Raw genomic sequence first — 19,909 nt, 5'->3', positions numbered from 1 at the left:
AAATTTGGTTTTAATTTGTCTCCTATTTAGCCCTGATCTACTTTTGTTAAATCTAATTTTATGTCTTTTTGCAATTATCATTTTCTTTTTATCTCTGAACACCTTAATTGTGAAAACCTTTCAATAGTCACATCTTTGGATGGCACAGAGATCTCTGCCCATTGGTACAAGTCTTTATATAATAAATATGTAATAAAAAGCTTTTATATTGACTTTTACTTGATCTGCATTTTTCTTACAAGTGCAATAAACTTTCTAATGTACCAGGATTCAGTTCTCCCTTACAAAGCTTTATAGGTCCTGTTTTTGTGTTTGCATAAGTGTTTGTAACTTTTTGTAATTCCTTGTCTGAGGCTATATGTGGGGACATGCCTGAAAAATGGCTCTTTGTTGTTGTTAAATATTTATTCATTTGAAAGCAGGGGTTACAGAGGGGCAGAGAGAGTGAGAACACTGGTTCATTCTCCAAAGGGTTGCAATGGCCAGAGCTGTGCCAATCCAAAGCCAGGATCCAGAGCTGCTTCTGGTCTTCCACGTGGATGTAGGGGCCCAAGGATTTTGGCCATCTTCTACTGATTTTCCAAGTCATAGCATAGAGCTGGATAGGAAGTGGGGCAGCTCGGACTCAAACCAGCAGCCATGTGTGATGCCAGCACTGCAGGCGGCGGCTTTACCAGTTTTGCCACAGCGCGGGCCCCGGGAATGGTTACTTGAATTGTGTGTGTGTGTGTGTGTGACAGAGAGAGAGAGAGAGAGAGAGAGAGAGAGAAATAGATACATATTTTTTTTATCCACTGATTCACTTCCTGGATGACCACAATGGTCAGGCCAAAGCTACGAGCCAAGGACCCATTCCAGATCTCCCACATGGGTGGCAGGAGTCCAAGGACTGGGGTTGTCTTCTGCCCTCCTAGGTGAGTTAACAGGGTGCTGAATCAGAAGCCGAAGAGCCAGGATTCAAAACCTTAAGTCCCGTATGGGAAGCTGGTGTCCCAAATGCAGCTGAACCCTCTGAACCACACCTCCAGATCCACTCTGATTTATCCAGTATCGGACAGAATCTACTTTGTATTACTGATCGTTACTCTCATTTTCACATGAAATGCACAGTAGTAATGCCTCAGGGAATGCTGATAAATTGGTGTTTGGAAAGCAGTATGGAAACAGGTCTCAAGAATGTGAGGTTCAAAAGGAAGATTGAGCTAAGGGATCAGAAGGTTGTTTCTCAGGTCCATGATTTATCCTCCAAGAAAGTAGAATTAGCAGACAGCAAGTATCCCCATCTGTTACAGAACAACCCTTCCATGTTGTCTGTTGGCAAGGGTTTTTCATGAGGGGATTTTCCATGAGCTTTCTGAAGTTCACATGCATGGATTTAAAAAAAATGCACCTGCAAGTTGCCCCAAATGATGACCTGATCGGGAACAACCAGGAGAGTCAAGATACAAGTTTGAATCAAAACGTCATCACCAACAGCAATACATCAACTTCCAAAAGAATCAATTTAAGAAAAAGACTTAATTTAAGCACAAGTCGTGTCCCAAAACTGCTGCTCTTCCAGTCCAGCTCTCTGCCATGCCCTGGGAGGGCAATGGAGTATGGCCCAGGTGCTTGGGCCCTGCACCTGCATGGGAGACCAGGAGGAAGCACCTGGCTCCTGGCTTCAGATTGGCATAGCACACCAGCCATGGCGGCCATTTGGGGGGTGAAACAACAGAAGGAAGACCTTTCTCTCTTTCTCTCTCTCTCACTGTCTAACTCTGCCTGTCAAAAAAAAATGTCATCACCAACAACAGTACATCAACTCCCAAGAGAATCAATTACGAAAAGACTTAATTTACGCTGAAGTTATATTCCAAAACTGATTATCAAAAAGGTGAATTATTCAGGAATGAGACTAGAAGCATGCAATATATTTCAAAATGTGAAAAATATTGCACCAAATATGTAAATGTCATTTTACACAAACTTCATGGAGTACTCTTGTATTTCTAATCGTTTTAAACCTTGTTGGAACATAAGCTCTCTGAGAAGGCAGAACATTTTGTTTTGTTCAACAGGGTGTTAGAAGTGCCTAGCACATAGTATGTGCTCATAAACATCTGTCAGCTTCATTGAAACAGAATTCGCCCCAGGCCTAGCGTTAAACACAGTTAATTAGATGGTTCTATACTGAAAAACAGTGCAGTCCTAGGTGCAGAAAGAAATTTGTTCGGATTTTCTAACCCCGTGTAACAAGTCATCCCAAATGTTGTGGCTTAAATGGTACTTATTAATTTCCCACTATTGAGGGTATAGCTGGGAGGTTCTTACTTGGAGTCCCTTGTGTGTATAGTCTGGTGGTTGCTGGGCTGATGGTTCCTTCGTCACGAGGCTGTAGAAAGTTAGGAGAAGGTAACCATTTCTTCCTCCAGGTGGTGTCCCTACTTGGCTCACTTCCGCTTCCTCACCACATGGGCAGTAGGTGTGATTTCTTACACCATAGCTGGATCCCCATAGAGCCAGTGTTAGGAGAGGCCCAGGGGGCAGCTGTCTTGCTGCCTTAGAAGCCTTAGTATCATTTATGCATGTTCCAGGAAGGAAAGAATTCATTTACTCACAGGATAATAAACTCATGATGTTAGAGGCAAAGTGACCTTCTGAACAGAATGCCATGGAAAATATGGAGCGCATAGTACTGACTGGTAATTAGGATTAAGAACGGTGTGTCTGGTTAGATTGCCCTGGGCAAGTCCTGACTTCACCATACACTAGTTCTCTTAGACACATCTTGGCCATTTCAGGTTCAATTTCTCATCTACAATAATGGATAAGTCCTTTCAGATTGCATTGTTAGGTTCTTCTGCCATTAGGCATGTTTTGGTGGGAAATTTTGAGACTCTTTGTAAAAGGAACATGGAAGCTGATAAAATCAAACTAAGTAATTGTATTTGGAATGTTGTATTTCTAGTCATTTTGGCCACTAATTTGCTCTTTAAAAGCGGAATGAACCAGTGATTGGTTGGTTTAGGTTTTAGGAATGTAGGGAGATGATCCTTCTTGTCTGGCCTTGGCTGCATGCATTATGGTGCAAAAAGGCTGCAAAATCATCCCATCACTGATTTACTGGAGGGCCCAAGCACTTGGGCCATCCTCCACTGCACTCCCTGGCTACAGCAGAGAGCTGGCCTGGAAGAGGGGCAACCAGGACAGAATCTGGCGCCCATATGGGATGCTGGCACCTCAAGGCGGAGGATTAACCAAGTGAGCCACGGAGCCGGCCCCAACAAGTCATTCTTAACAATGGGAAGGAGATAGATATTGTTGTTTTCCAGTTTTGAAGAAGTTAGAGTTCCAGAATGTTTAAGTTGTGCTGGGGATATTATAGGAGATGTAGATAGACTTTTCTGCGCCTGGTCATGAATATTTTTCAGACCAAGGATGTGACTTCTATTCCTCCTGCCTCATTCTTTTAAATGATGTAGTTGCTTTCAGTCTTTCTCAGTGAATATTATTATTCCCATCTCCCCATACATTCCACCCACTATCCATGTAACCCACATTTTTTGCCTTTAAAGGGAGTTACCGTCAAGGAGGATGAGCAGACCAGAGTCATTGTTGTGGCCAGATTCATGAGTAGTGGTAGGAATCTAAATGATAATTGTGTACACACAGGCCACCATGGGTGTTTTGTGAATAGTATTTCCAATGTGGAATCAAGAGCATTACAGTCTTTTGATTGTGAGTAAAAGGCCTATGGAAGTGTTACCGATTTGAGAAAGCTGACAATCTGTTTTGCAGTTGAGATTAAGAATGGACTCTGTGTATATCAGATGTTTCATACTTTGTTTTTAAAAACAGAATATAGTTCATGTGTTTGCAGGAGTAGATAGCACGCAAGGATTCAAACTTGATAACATGCGTTAGATGTTTTTGTAAAAGCTGCTTTGGTTTTAGATGTTTTTGTAAAATCTGCTTTGGTTTTCAGTCGTTTAGTGTATTTCACTGCCTTTTCCCTCCTGTAAATTAACTATTCAACTGCTAGGCAGTCTTTATAATTTTATGTTTGACATAATTATCATCTGTTCTGCTTTATAGTAAGATTGTACTCCACCCAAATAAGAAGCAATCAAAGGAATTAAAGCAGATAGCAGTCAAATTCACATAAGTGAATGCTAGAGGCTCAAGGATTTGTAAGTATTGATTTGGCAACATCTAAGTTGCTGCTGGCACAAAACTTCTATTTATTTGTATTATTTGAAGGATATAATGTAAATCTTTGTTAATGAAAAACTCAGGAAGGAGGTGATTAAATAGAACTAAGTACTTCCTTAACATACAGAATGCTTACTTGCTGATCGATATCGGGAAATACTGAAACTGGCTATCGTAAAACATTTGGTCTCAGGGAACCAGGTCTTGTAGGTCCATTTTATTAAAGACTTGTTTGTTTGAAAGGCAGAGTTGACACGGGGATCTTCCATCTGCTATTTCACTCCCCAAATGGCCACAATGGAAAGGTCAGGCCAAAGGCAGAAGCCTGGAACTGCATTCGGGTCTCCCAAAGTGGTGCATGTACCCAAGCACTTAGGCCCTCATCAACTGCCTTCACAGGCAGATTAGCAGGGAGCTGGAATGAAGTGGAGCATTGGGACTCGAACCTGTGCTCACATGGGGTGCTGGCATTGTGGGCTGCGGCTTAACCCACCAAGCCTTAGTGCCAGCTCCTATCAGGTCCATTTCTAAAACAATGGAGACCTTTTGGGAAAATCACTTCGGTCCGACCTGCTTGGTGAAGCAATCCCAACAGAGTTCTTTCCTCTGTTGCTTCACTGCTCGACTGCCTGCAACTGCTGGGGCTGGGCCAGGCCAAAGCTAGGAGCCGGGAACTCAATCCAAGCTTCCCACATTGGTGGAAAGGAACCAGATAACTGAGTCAACTTGATCTACTGCCTCCCTGTGTGCATTAGCAGGAAATTGAAGATTTCCTTGCTTTTAGTAACATACGTATAAAATAATGAAGATTTGATCTATGGTAACAACTCTACAATCATATATGTGGGCCTGACCTCTTTGATTGAAGCAGCTGCTGCATAGAGATGCAAGCACCTTCATTGAAGCATTGAAGTTAGAAGTCATGTTAGTATTCTTGTCTGCCACGTCTTAAATATATATCATTTTTTATAAAGGAAGTGTTTATTTGAAAGGCAGTTACAGAGAGGCAGAGCAGAGAGAGGGAGGTGTTGCATCTGCTGGTTCACTCCCTAGATGGCCACAGAATCTGTGCTGATCTGAAGCTAGGAGCTTCTGCAGGGTCTCCCATATGGGTGCAAGGGCCCAAGGACCCGGGCTATCTTCGACTGCCTTCACAGGCCATAGCAGCTGGATTGGAAGTGGAGGAGCTGGGACTTGAACTTGTGCCCTTATGGGATGCCAGCACTGTAGGTGGTGGCTTTACCTGCTATGCCACAGCGCCAGCCCCTAAATATGAATCTTTCTAATTTAAGTATGTTAAGTTTCAGTAAACTATTATTTGATAATTCTGAGAGAAATACAGTGGTTTTTGTACTTGAGTCCTTTCTTTTGACATTTTAAGTATTGTGACCCTGAATGAATTGTGTTGTTGAATACCAGCTATGTCCTAGTGAAGATAGACAATGAATATACAAGTTGAGGGCTGCTATTGATATACTTGTTACTCACTATGTTGCCAATTCATCTTGTAGTCGGTGTTCTTTTCCATGTGTTTTTGTCTGTCACTACAGCTAAAGAAGTAAATAGGTCATGGCACGCTTAACAAAAAGACAACAGGCAGATACAGAAGCTATCCAGCATCTTTGGGCATCCATTGAGATCATAAGGAACCAGAAGCAAATCTCCAACATTGACCATATGACAAGGTAAGTAAAGCAAAAATATCCTGTAATATTTCATGTAAAGCTCTCCAAAATGCCCGTCTTTTCTGGTAGCCTATACGTGTTAGAGCTGAAGTCACTTTTTTGTCTTGTAGAAATACACTTGTTCAGAATACAAACACAGCAACATACTTAAGTAACCTGTATTTATTCATTTTTAATAAAAATATTATAAGTACTATTTATAATTGCTTATTAGCTATCAATAATTTTTTATTTTTATTCACTTTTTATAAAAATACTATAAGGACTATTTATAATTGCTTATTAGCTATCAAGAATTTTTTTTAACTTTTATTTATTTAAATATAAATTTCCAAAGTACAGCTTATGGATTACAATGGCTTTTCCCCCCCATTACGTCCCTCCCACCCGCAACCCCTCCCATCTCCCGCTCTCTCTCCCAGATTCCATTTACATCAAGATTCATTTTCAATTATCTTTATATACAGAAGATCAATTTAGTATATATTAAGTAAAGATTTCATCAGTTTGCACCCACACAGAACATAAAGTGTAAAATACTGTTTGAGTACTAGTTAAGCTGTCAAGAATTTTTAACACTTGGCAACTTTAACATTTGCAGAGTGTTAAAGAAAAGTGATAGTAATACATGTCTTTGAATATTTCTGATTAAAGAAGTATTTACTCGGTCTTATTTTGTTAGGGGTTGCTTGTTGAATTTTAGCAAATATCAACGTTAACATGTTAATGATCTTTTTTTGTTTTTTTTTTAATCTGTAAATGGGATGAGCTGAGTTATATATAGTTTTTATACGTTATATATATAGTTATATATATTTTAGGTTTGTTTATTTATTTGAAAGAGTTAGAGGGAGAGACAGATCTTTCATCTGCCAGTTCATTCTCCAAGTGACCCCAGTGGCCAGGGCTGGGCCAGGCCGAAGGCAAGAGCCAGAAGGTTCTTCTGTGTCTCCCACGTTGGTTGCAGGGGCCCCAGCACTTAGGCCTCCCTCTGCTGCTTTCCTCGGCCATGAGCAGGGAGCTGAATTGGCACGGGAGTAGATGGGAGCCAGCACACATATGGGATATCGGCATTGAAGGCAGCAGCTTAAACTGCTGTGACAAAAGGCTGGCCCCATATACTTTTAGATTTCTCAAGTCTTCCTTTAATTCCTGGAATTAAACTTGGTGTAGAGTTCTGATATTTGAACATATTAATGTATTGGTATTTATTAATTTATATTTAATAGTAGACCATATTTTAGTACTCCTGTGGAAAACTTTTTCTATTTTTTTCTTTTAAGTTGCTATTCCGGTTTACTCCCCAAATGCTGACAATGGCTGGCAGCGTCGGGGTAGCATGGGGCATCGTGGGAGAGCAGGGTGCACAGTTTGTTTGCAGGCAGCCGAGGAGAAGGATGCAGTGGCGGTAGCGGGGACTCTGGGAAAGTGTCTGTAGGTATGTACCGTCAGTGACATTGGGGCTCCCCAGTCCCCCACTCCCCTTGGTGAGAGAGACTTCCACTTCCCTGCCCGCTCGACCCCCGGCTCAGGTGTCCCTCCCCTTCCCCGCAGCCAGGTGCACTCACCGTTTGTTGACGCCCTGTAAGGAGAGTGGAGTCTGCCCAGCAGTCCCGAGTTCGCGGCCGCTCAGAGGGCCTTCGGCGAAGCACTGGCCTGCTTAGAAAGTTAGAGAAAACCTGGGCTGGCCGCGGCCTCATGCAGGTTAGTGTGGGAGCGGCTTCCCATGCGCCGTAGGCATCAGCGTCGGTGCCTGTGGGGCATCTGCCTGCATGAGGCCTTGGCGTTGGTAGTATCGGCGGAACCGGCGGGGAAGTGCAGTTCAGTGGCCGGCCACGGAGAGAAGGATCCGGCGGCAACAACTTGGGAAGTGTTGGGCGGTCGGCCAGGAAGAGCAGGTGTGTACTGGTGGCAGTGGTGACACGTTGGACAGCAATGGCTAAGCAGGCAGTGGTGGCGGTGAAGAAGCGTCGGGCGGGGAAGCAGAAGACTTCGGCGGTGGCTGCCTGTCTGGCAGCAGTGGGGAACGCAGGGGCCGCAGGTCTGTGTCCTCCGGCAGGGGCTTCAGTGTCGGTAGCAGAGGCCTCGGAGGCGTCAGCGTCAGCCTTGCATGGGGCGTCGTGCGCGGGGAAGCACAGTTCCACGACGGGAAGTGGAGAGGAAGGACGAGGCAGCAGTGGCGACTGCATATCTGTGGCCGTCTGTGAGGCAGCACAGATCTGCATCCACGACAGCAACGAGTAGCAGCACAGTGGCAGTGAGGTAGGGAGTGGGGAAGCATCCGGCGTCCTGGGTGGGGAAGCGTGCCTCGGTGTTGGTGTTGGTGAGGATTGTGGCATTCTGGGCGGGCAGGGGAGCAGAAGTCTTCAGCGGCGGGAACCCGGCCGTGGCGGCAGCTTTGCTCAGTTCCGTGTTGGCAGGCAGCGGTGGCAGCCTCAGTGTCCAGGTGGGTAGCGGTGTGGGTGTGGGCATCAGCGTCGTGTGGAGCATCATGGGCAGGGAAGCGCAGTTCGGCAGTGGGCAGTGGAGAGGAAGGATGAGGCAGCAGTGGCTCCGCGAAGCATGGCGTGGTCGGCGACAGGGACACTTTGAGCAGCAGGGGTAAAGTAGGTGGTGGCAGCGACCCGTGGGGTGGTTTTGGTGCAGCGTCGGTGTCATTGGTGGGGAAACAAGGCTCTAAGTCTGCCTCGGTGAAGCGTGGGGGCTTCCTAGGCAGGGAGGTGTAAGTCTGTGGTGGCGGCAGCAACACAGAGGGCAGCTAGGGTCACCAGGTGGCGGGGGAGCTGGTGAGATGAGGGGCAGCGGCGCTGAAGTGTAGTTCCTTGTGGACGGCGGCACAGCGATGCCTTGGAAGTGTGAGGCGTTGCAGGCTGGGAAAGGGGAGTCTGCGTTGGTGGAGCATGGGGCATCGTGCGCAGGGACGTGCAGTTCGGAGGTGGCGTTGACTGTGGCAGTGTGTTGGGTAGTGCAGAGAAGCAGGCAGCAGTGGAGAGGCAGTGGCGAAGAAGCCTCAGGCCACTGGCAGGGAAGTGTGGGGTGCAGGTCCCCTTGGAGCCGGTGGGCCTCTCGGGTTTTCATGGCCTGCACACAGAGATGCTCCCCTCCCCCTGCCTTTGCATCATGGCGTCCAAGAGGAAAGGGAGGGTGAGGGGTCAATATTCTTTGGGTGCTAGTTGTCCACAGCGTTTCACCTGGGGACAGGCTGCCTGCTAGCAGTGAGTTTCCTGCATCATCTGGGAACCACCGGCTTCCAGAGTTGGTGATCCTGGTCGTGCTGGGTTGAGAGCGTCCAGGTGTTGGCAGTGCAGATGGAGAGCCAGATGGCGCGTGTGCCAGGACCAGCCTCTCTTGCCTGGAGGTTGTCGTCCACAGCATTTAGCTGGCTTTGTGATTTGGGTGCCGATGAGACTGTGGCTACAGGTTGTGGCAGGAGTGAACATCCATTTCAGGTTGCAACCCCAGTGTCTGACAGGGCCCTCACTATTCCTGGAGGGTCTGGGAAGCAGCAGCCGGCACACAGATGATGGGCTGCACCCTGGGAGAGTGGCTGGGCACTCCTGTATTCCTGCTGGGACAAAATGTTGTCCGGTGGTATATTTTATGTATTTTAATTATTTATTTTTTGTTGTTTCCAATAAAAACTCTTACTTTGGTTTTAATAAATTAAAAGGAATAATTACCGTGCATTCTAGAATATTTTTAAATTGATGGGATAGGCAGATGTATTTGAAATATTTTTGTCTTAAATTTACAGTGTGGAGGATTTTCCCTATTGTCACAGAGTTTGAGTTTCTTTAAATTTCTTTTTTATGTGACTGATGTGGAGAGAAAATTTAAGATTATCAAGGTTTTTTTTTTGTTATTGCTGTTGTCATTTCCTATTTATTTCTGTTGACATGAATTGTTACTAAGCAGACATATATTAATATTAACCAGTGAAAAATGATTGTTTTTTGCCTGTACTCATTATGAAATCAGGACCGGACTTCAGTTAGGCATTACAAATGAAGAGATTGGAGAGGAAAACTTGTCATAATTGTTATAATATGCTAAATGAAGGGAAAGGAAGATATGCAAAAAAATCCAAGGGAGTTTTCCTTTAGTTTTGAAAGATCACCTAATACTAGCTTTAGGCTTTTTAACAGCTTTTGGGTGTCATTCATCAGTACTAAAAGCTTTCTTGGGGGCACACATTTGGTGTGGGAGTTAAGTCAGTCCTTGGGATGTCTGTGTCTTGTGTTACAGTGCCAGGATTTGAATTCTGGATCCATCTCCAGTTCCAGCTTTTCTGGCAGTGTGTCTTCTGGGAGACATCAGGTGATGTCAAAAGTATCTGGGTCCCTGTCACCTATAGGAGAGACTGAGTTCCTTGCTCCTAGCTTCATCCTGACCAAGTCCTAGCTGTTTGCAGGCATTTGAGGTGTGAGGGAGTAGATAGGAGGGCTCTCTTTGCCTTTCAAATCAATAAAGTTAACATTTTTTCAAAAATGCGATTTTTATATTGAAAATGTATTTCAGAAGCAGATACTGATACATGCCTGCACACACACACACACACACAAAATGCAAGAAACAGATATAAAGAGGACTCCCACCTGTTGGTTCACTTCCTAATTCCCACACCTACTGGTCCTGAGACTGGCTGAGTTGAGGAGTTGGGAACTCATTCCATGTTTCCCACAGGGGTGATGGGTGCCCAAATACTTGAGCCATAACCATTTCTTTCCATGTCCACAAAACAGGAAGCTGGAGTCAGGAGCCAGAAACAGGTACTCAGTTTCTTGGGCTATCACAACTGCCTTATAGGTCCACATTAATAGGAAGCTAGAGTCAGGAGCTGGATGTGGATACTTAACCCAAGTACTTGTAGTGTGGAATGAGGTGACTTTAATTGGCATGTTAACCTGTGTTTCAAAGATTTTTTCTTGTGACATCATATGTAGTTTTTTTTTTTTTTTTAAATCAGGCCTTAAGGCATTTGGATATGGCTGAAGAGCCCATGAGAGTATTTTAGGCATGGAAAGCCAAGACACTCTGGGGGGAAAAAAAAAAGAAGAAGACCTAAATGAAAGATCTCTGCGAGTGAGATCCCAGTGGAAAGAACAGGTCTTCAAAGAAGGAGGTACCTTTCTCTGAAGGGAGGAGAGAACCTCCACTTTGACTATGACCTTGTCTAAACAAGGTAAGAGTCGGAGAACTCAAAAGGCTTCCATAGCCTTGGCAACTCATGACTAGAGCCTAGGGAGATTACTGACGCCATAAACAAGAGTGTCACATTGTTAAGTCAACAACAGGAGTCACTGTGTACTTACTTCTCATGTGGGATCTCTCCTTAATGTGTTGTGCAATGTGAAGTAATACTATAACTAGTACTGAAACAGTATTTTTCACTTTGTGTTTCTGTGTGGGTGCAAACTGATGAAATCTTTACTTAATATATACTAAATCAGGCTGGCGCCGTGGCTCAATAGGCTAATCCTCCACCTTGCGGCGCCGGCACACCGGGTTCTAGTCCCGGTCGGGGTGCCGGATTCTGTCCCGGTTGCCCCTCTTCCAGGCCAGCTCTCTGCTATGGCCAGGGAGTGCAGTGGAGGATGGCCCAGGTGCTTGGGCCCTGCACCCCATGGGAGACCAGGAAAAGCACCTGGATCCTGGCTCCTGCCATCGAATCAGCGCGGTGCGCCGGCTGCAGCGGCGGCCATTGGAGGGTGAACCAACGGCAAAGGAAGACCTTTCTCTCTCTGTCTCTCTCTCTCACTGTCCACTCTGCCTGTCAAAAAAAAATATATATATATATACTAAATCAATCTTCTGTATATAAAGATAATTGAAAATGAATCTTGATGTGAATGGAATGGGAGAGGGAGCGGGAGATGGGAGGGGTGCAAGTGGGAGGGAAGTTATGGGAGGGAAGCCATTGTAATCCATAAACTGTACTTTGGAAATTTATATTTACTAAATAAAAAAATAAAAAATTAAAATCTTTTAAAATGAAAAAAAGATTTTTATTTATTTATTTGACAGGTTAGAGTTACAGACAGTGAGAGAGACAGAGAGAAAAGGCTTCCTTCCATTGGTTCACTCCCCAAATGGCTTCCATGGCTGGAGCTATGCCGATCCGAAGCCAGGAGCCAGGTGCTTCTTCCTGGTCTCCCATGCAGGTGCAGGGGTTCAAGCACTTGGGCCATCCACTGCCATCCACTGCCCTCCCGGGCCACAGCAGAGAGCTGGACTGGAAGAGGGGCAGCCGGGATTAGAACCCGGTGCCCATATGGGATGCTGGTGCCGCAGGCGGAGGATTAACCTAGTGCACCGCCATGCTGGCCCATTATATGTAGTTTTTTTTTTTTCTCATGTACCATACTGTTCATGGTTAATGTTTCTGTATCTGTTATTTACTTAATGTACCTCATTTTCTTATTCTGTATTGAGTCTTTGCATTTCTTTTTTAGCAAATAGGTAAGCAGTGATGTAGGGAACTTCGTTTTTCTTTGTATTTTCTTTTAATTTTAATTAGTGTGTCACAGGCTCAGTGTGCTTTGTAGACACAGTTGTAAGAACTTAATGATAGTCCCTTCTGCCCTCCACCTTATTCTCTTGCACTGTTTCCTTCTCCCTTTTCTTTGTCCTTGGTTTAGTTTTTGAGAGAGCCAATTTTCAAATTAAATTACAGTAAAAAGGCTTAATACTTTAACAAATAAGTTTAACAAGTAAAAAGCAAAATGATACCAGTTTAGTGAGAATATTAACAATGACTGTAAGCAATAATTGAGTAGAAAAATGATCATTTCGCCCTTATGCAGTAAATTTTAAAGTAATTACAGATCATTAAAACTGGTACTGTAAGATTGTTAACTATTGTTTTCACAAAGTTATAAAAGTTTTACAAAGCTGTATTTGCAGTAATACTGATGCACACAAACCTTTCTTTTTTTTCCCCCTAAATTCATATAAGGGGGAACATGTGGTATTTGTCTTTCTGGGTCCAGATTATTTCACTCAACATGATGACATGATGTGCTCCAGCTGTGTCCATTTTGCTGCAAATAGTAGAATTTCATTCATTTTATGGCTGGGTAAGATTCCATTGTGTATGTATACCACATTTTTTTTTACCCATTCATCTAATGATGGACACCTTGGTGGGTTCCAAATTTTGGCTGTTGTGAACAGTGCTGCTAAAAACATGATGCAAGTATCTCTTGGATAGCTTGTGTTCAAGTATTTTGGTATATACACAGTACTGTGATGTGGAAAATCTGTTTCTGGTTTTAAAACACATCTCAGCTGGTGCCGTGGCTCAATAGGCTAATCCTCCACCTAGCGGCGCCGGCACACCGGGTACTAGTCCCGGTCAGGGTGCCGGATTCTGTACCAGTTGCCCCTCTTCCAGGCCAGCTCTCTGCTGTGGCCCGGGAGTGCAGTGGAGGATGGCCCAGGTGCTTGGGCCCTGCACCCCATGGGAGACCAGGAGAAGCACCTGGCTCCTGCCTTCAGATCAGCGCGGTGCACCGGCCACAGCGCGCTGGCCGTGGCAGCCATTGGAGGGTGAACCAACAGTAAAAGAAGAGAAAGGTCTTCTCTCACTGTCCACTCTGCCTGTCAGAAAACACACACACACACACACACACACACATCTCATCTCCACATTGTTTTCCACAATGGCTAAACTAATTAAGATTTCTCCCAGCAGTGTTTAAGTGTTCTTTCTTCACCATATCCTTGTCAGCATTTGTTACTCTGTGTTTTGGATTTTATCTATTCTGTTATGGGTGAGGAGATATCTCATTGTGGTTTTGATTTCATTTCCTTGAAGTCTAGAGCTGAGCATTTTATTTCATATATTTGTTGGTCATTTGCATTTTCAGTCTCCTTTTCAAGAACTGCCTGTAAGCCCTTTTTCCTTTCTGAATTGAATTGATGTTGTTTTTGACCTTTTAATTTGCCGATATATTCAGGATGTTAATCCTTTGTCAGATAGATGCTTTGCAAATTTTTTTTTTTGTGTGGTCTTTTGGATGTCTGTCCACTGCTGTCATTTCCTTTGCTTCTGAGTTTGATACAGTTGCACTTGCTTAATTTTGCTTTTGTTGCCTGAGCTCTGGAGATCCTGTCCATGAAGGTGTTCCCTATACTGATGTCGTTGAGTGTTTCCCTTACATTTTCTTTAAGAAACTTCAAAATATCAGGGCTTAAATTTGGTCTTTGATCTATGTTCGGTTGATTCTTGTATGTGGTGAGAGATATGGATCTAATTTCATTCTTCTGTGTACATGCATCCAGTTTTGACAGCACCATTTTTGAGGATATTATCATTAACTCCACTGTGTGGTCAGAGCACTTTTTTCGTAAGTCAGTTGGCTATACGTATATGTATGTATTTGATCCCCATTATTGATGCATATGAGACTAACGTATAGATAATGACTTATCTGTCATCTAGCTATAAAGTTATTGAATGTGAAATGTGAGAAACTTCTTATTTTCCAGAATCACGTATTCATGAGTGTCCCTCTGCTTCTTGAGATACGGAAACTTGTCCTGATCTATTTCAGGGAGCACTTTCACTTTTTTAACTGTAAAAGCATTGAGGGGAAAGAATAGCTTAGTGCAGAGGGGAAACAGCTTTCCTTTCTGTTACGAAACCGCCACAGGGTAAGGTCCTCTGAATGTGGCTGTATGATGTAAAATCCAAGTGGTAAAGACAGTAGATGGCACATTGCCTGCCTTTGTATTGTTATTTCTACCAAACAGGTTACTGAATATGTTGGGTAGTAAAGAGTGGATAGGAATAAATGCAGCAGATTAACAGGTGCCCACTTTAATATTTTACACAATTTTAAATGAATTTTAACATCATAAATGAAGGAGAATGTATACTTAAATAGCATATAATGTTAAAGCTAAAGTAGAAAAATATTTATTGACGGATTCATCACAATTAAACAAAATATCAAATAATAAAATGAAAGAAAACCATTCTTTTTGTGGCATGAAATAGTAACAACAATCTTCAGTATCAAGCTTTCATTAAAATGTGAAGACGAGAGGCTCAGCAGCATTGAAGTGGAAGTATCAGAAATGCTGTGTGAGTGTGCCGCTCCTGCTGGTGACAGTGATGATGGTGGATTCATCCCACAGAGAAAGCATAGACATCCTGAAAAGCTGCAGTTGCCTATTAAGGAGGATGGAGAATATTGAGTAAGTCAATAGCAACATTAACAGTAACTGTGATATTGGTCCACAAAAGTATTTCTAGTGTAGCAGAATATTCATGATTAACAAATGTTGTACTTCTGCTAAAAATCTTATGTGGTGTTTTGTAATGAGAAAAATATAAGTTAACAAAAAATTGACATCCAATTTTTCAAAAGCTATTGACAAGTATTTAGTTTAGAAACTAACAACCAGTTGGAAAATGATTGTGTTTTTGGGCTTTGTTCCCATTGCCTGAGTGCTCCAATATCAGATCCACAAAATGGTCCTGATGTTCTGAGGAATGATTGCCCAGCATATTCCTGTATTTCTGGAAACATTTCTGTGTATTGAGTAAGCCTATCAAAATCAAGCCATTATCCTTCACTATCTATGTTAGTGATGTAGATTGCTTATTGGTTTTCTTGTTCCATTCTTTTCTTAAAGCCTCTTTTCATCAATTCTTAACACAGCAGACTCCTTAAAATGTAATTAAGATTATGTGATTCCTCTGCTCAAAACCTTGTACCTGCCTCTCATCTCATAATTCAGTATGCAGTGTCAAAGTTCTTCCTCATGCCTACAAGGCAATACATGATCTGACTTTATCTCTCTGACTGAAACGTTTGGTTTCTATCTCCTTCACTCTGCTCCATCTGCACTGAATGCACCATTTCTTAAACACTCTAGACATCCTGTACTTGAAGCTTTTCCTTCAGATATCCTCTTGATTGTTTATTGCCATTTCTGTAGATTTATTTACATAGTATTTCCATATCTAAGTGTAAGAATCCTTGATACATTATTTTAAAAAGACTGATGAATAATTGTCTTTTTTTTCTTTATTTGACAGAGTTAGACAGTGAGAGAGACAGAGAGAAAGGTCTTCCTTCCGTTGGTTTACCCCCCCAAATGGCCAACACGGCCAGTGCCGCGCTGATCTGAAGCCAGGAGCCAGGTGCCTCTTCCTGGTCTCCCATAGGGGTGCAGGGGCCCAAGCACTTGGGCCATCCTTCCTGCCTTCCTGGGCCACAGCAGGGAGATAGACCGGAAGAGGAGCAACCGGGACTAGAACCCTGCACCCATATAGGATGCAGGTGCCACAAGTGGAGGATTAACTTAGTGCGCCACGGTGCTGGCCCCTGTCTTTTTCTTTTTTTTTAAAGAAGATTTATGGGGGCTGGCGCTGTGGTGCACTAGGTTAATCCTCTGCCTGCAGCGCTGGCATCCCATATGGGCACCGGGTTCTAGTCCTGGTTGTTCCTCTTCCAGTCCAGCTCTCTGCTGTGGCCTGGGAGGGCAGTGGATGATGGCCCAAGTGATTGGGCCCCTGCACCTGCATAGGAGACCAGGAAGAGGCACATGGTTTCGGATTGGAGTAGCTCCGGCCATTTGGGGGATGAACCATTGGATGGAAGACCTTTCTCTCTCTCTCTCTCTCTCTCTCTCTCTCTCTCTCTCTCTAACTGTTGTCAAATAAAAAATAAATAAATAAATTATGTATCTGAGAGACAGAGTTACCAACAGAGAGAGGGAGAGTCAGAGAGTTCGGTCCTCCATCTGCTGGTTCACTCCCCAAATGGCTGTAAATGGCAGGAGCTGGTCTGATTGAAGCTAGGAGCCAGGAGCTTCTTTTGGGTCTCCCGTGTGGGTACAGCAGTCCAAGTACTTTGTCCATCTTCCACTGCTTTCCCAGACAAATTAGCAGGGAGCTAGATGGGAAGTGGAACAGCAGAGAATCAAACCAGTCCCCTAATTGGATGCTGGCACAACAGGTAGAGGCTTAACCTACTACACCACAGTGCTGGCCCCAATGAATAATTGTCTTTTGGACATCAATTGATGTATAGTTTTATGGTTGGAATTGGCTCATTCAGAACTGGCTTAGCACCATGGTGTTTTTACATTTTTTTTAAGATTTATTTTATTCATTTCAAAGGCAGAGTCATAGAGAGAGGCAGAGACAGAAAGAGGTCTTCCATCTACTGGTTTACTCCTCAAATGGCTGCAACAGCCAGAGCTGAGCCGATCTGAAGCCAGGAGCCAGGAGCCTTTTCGGGTCTCCCATACTGGAGCAGAGGTCTGAGGACTTGGGCCATCTTCCACTGCTTTTCCAGGCACATTAGCAGGGAGCTGGATTGGAAGTGGAGCAGCCGGGATTAGAATTGGCACCTCTATGGGATGGGCACTGCACCACAGTGCCAGTCCTAGTTTTACTTTTTAATTGTTGAATTTTTTATTTAATGGGGCCATTAAGTCTTGGAACATAATATATGTAAAATGTTATCTCTAAAATTAAAAATTAAAGAAATAAGTAGTTTAGATATGGAATCTTTTTAATTTTTTTTTTTTTTTGACAGGCAGAGTGGACAAAGAGAGAGACAGAGAGAAAGTTCTTCCTTTTGCCATTGGTTCACTCTCCAATGGCTGCTCCGTGCTGATCTGAAGCCAAGAACCAGGTGCTTCTCCTGGTCTCCCATGCGGGTGCAGGGCCCAAGGACTTGGGCCATCCTCCACTGCACTTCTGGGGCATAGAGAGAGCTGGCCTGGAAGAGGGGCAACTGGGACAGAATCCGGCACCCCGACCGGGGCTAGAACCTGATGTGCCAGCGCCACAAGGCAGAGGATTAGCCTAGTGAGCCACGGCGCAGGCCCGAATTTTTTAAATTTTTTTATTTGAGAGACATAAAGAGAGAGCCTTATACAGCAAATATGCAGGGACATTTTGAATTGTTTGCATACTTTCTAGGAATTTATGGGCACAAAACTTTCTCTTGTGAAATATCAAATCCTTTTAAATCATATGGCAGTTCTTTAATGTTATTACTTCTAATAATTAACTATATTCTTGCAAATTATAATTTTAATGGTGGTATGGTAGTGTATCCTATGGAAATTTGATTTTTATAAATTTGAATGTTGGATTATTTTAATTTTTTAGTATTATAAAAATGCTGCAACAAACATTGTGTAAATATTTCTTTTTACATTTTTGGACAAGACATTGTATTTGCATTGAAACTGGTACAGCAAGAATTTCTTCTTTTTTTTTTTAAATTTTAGCTCCCACATAAAAGGGAGAACATGCAGTATTTATCTTTTGGTGTTGGTTTATTTCTCTCAACATGATGTCCTCCAGTTGTAACCATTTTGATGCAAAGATAGAATTTCATTATTTTCCTATCTGAATAATAATCCATTGTGTGTGTGTGTGTGTTTGTATCACATTTTCTTCATCTATTTTTCTGATGACAGATACCTTGGTTGGTTCCCTATCTTACCTTTTGTGAACAGTGCTGCCCTAAATAATGTTGGTACAGGTATTTCTTTGATACAACGTGTTCATGTCTTGGGTATATGCCCAATGGTGGGAATGCTGGGTCATATGGTAAATCTATTTCTAGGTTTTTATGATATTGCCAGTTTTACAGTTTTTGCACTACTTTGCATTCCACAGTGTATAAGAGTTCCCCTTTCTCCATATCCTCACCAGCATTTGTTACTCTTTGTCTTGTGGAAGATAGCTGTTCTGTCAGGGGTGAGGTAGTATGTTATTGTGGTTTTGATTTGCATTTCCCTGATGCCTGATAATTTTGAACATTGTTTCTCATAGTTGTTTGCCATTTTTGTTTCTTCTTTTGAGAACTTTCTGGTGAGGTCCTTCTTTTGCCCATTTCTTTACTGGATTGATTGTTTTCCTATCATTGAATTTTTTTTTATATCCTGGATAGGTAGCTTACAAATATTTCCCATTGTTTTGGATGTCTCTTTACTCTGTTTTTTCTTTCAGTTGATGTATAGAAGCTTCTGAGTTTGATATAAAGCCATTTTTCTAGTTTTGGTTTTATTGCCTGTGATTTGGGTGTCATATGCAAGAAAAATGTTTCTTTACATGTCCAAGTATTTTACATTGAAAAAAAATGCTTCAATATATAATTATTGGGTTAAATTCTAAGAAGCTTTTAAAACATCTGACTAATGTTTCTAAATGGCTCCCAAAATTAATATTAATTTATAATTCCACCAGAACATGTGATATTTATTTTTTCCCAACCTAGAATGGTTTTTGACTCCTATTGGTTTATTCTTAACGCATATGGAGTGAAAATAAGAGGGGACGTGATTACTGATTAGTTTTCCAAAAACTTTTCATGCATAGAAAAAACAACCTCTATTGTATTTCTAATAATTACATGTATGTTTATAAATCATAACTTAATAGTGATTAGTTAACTATCTTTCCTAATTGATGGTAATTAGGACTATGCAAAGAAAAGGCAATTTTTAACTTTTAATTTTACTGGATAATTTCAAAATTGCTTTTGTATGATATTTATCAGAGGTACTGATAACAAATTTACCATTTATCAAAGTGTTCTTTCAAGCATATCTGTCTTTTGAAGAAGAGATTGAAGTGAGACATAAGAAACATAATTACAAAGAAAAATATTTGATATAAAAATGTATTAAAATATATAAGCTTCATAATAGGAGCCAAATTACAAAATGAACATTTTATTTTCTAACAAAATGAATACTAAGATAAGGATTTTTACCTTAAGAATAAGAGAACAGATAAGTCAACAACAGGAGTCACTGTGCACTTACTCCCCATGTGGGAATCCATGTCCTTAATGTGTTGTACAATGTGAATTAATGCTATAACTAATACTCAAACAGTATGTTACACTTTGTGTTTCTGTGTGGGTGCAAACTGTTGATATCTTCACTTAATATATACTAAATTGATCTTCTGTATATAAAATGGTTCTTCTGTATATAAAATTCATTGAAAATGGATCTTGGCCAGCACCGTGGCTCAATAGGCTAATCCT

At 42.4% G+C, this 19,909-nt stretch overlaps 2 protein-coding genes across 5 annotated transcripts in view; both read left to right on the top strand.

Annotated features, from left to right (window-relative positions):
* Positions 1–10,878, top strand: part of LOC100344963 (WW domain-containing adapter protein with coiled-coil-like) — a 34,942-nt gene extending 24,064 nt beyond the window's left edge. Inside the window, exons 6-9 of one of the 3 annotated variants that reach the window (XM_070056059.1) lie at positions 4,078–4,172; positions 5,745–5,879; positions 7,163–7,317; positions 7,434–10,878. In XM_070056059.1, the coding sequence (XP_069912160.1) occupies positions 4,078–4,147 (70 nt within the window). In that variant the 3' untranslated portion in view covers positions 4,148–4,172; positions 5,745–5,879; positions 7,163–7,317; positions 7,434–10,878. Of the gene's footprint in view, positions 1–4,077; positions 4,173–5,744; positions 5,880–7,162 lie in introns of all 3 variants that reach the window. The other 2 variants (XM_070056058.1, XM_070056060.1) reach the window with 2 other exon arrangements.
* A 1,250-nt stretch (positions 10,879–12,128) lies between these two features.
* The window catches only part of LOC103352168 (ankyrin repeat domain-containing protein 18B), a 197,471-nt gene continuing 189,690 nt past the window's right edge, over positions 12,129–19,909 (top strand). The window contains exons 1-2 of one of the 2 annotated variants that reach the window (XM_070056051.1): positions 12,129–12,955; positions 14,923–15,080. The gene's annotated coding sequence lies outside the window, so the exon portion shown is untranslated. Of the gene's footprint in view, positions 12,956–14,880; positions 15,081–19,909 lie in introns of both variants that reach the window. The other variant, XM_070056050.1, reaches the window with a different exon arrangement.

This window comes from Oryctolagus cuniculus, chromosome 13 (genome assembly GCF_964237555.1).
Source record: "Oryctolagus cuniculus chromosome 13, mOryCun1.1, whole genome shotgun sequence".
NCBI lineage: Eukaryota > Metazoa > Chordata > Mammalia > Lagomorpha > Leporidae > Oryctolagus > Oryctolagus cuniculus.
This window is presented reverse-complemented; position numbering and strand designations above follow the sequence as displayed.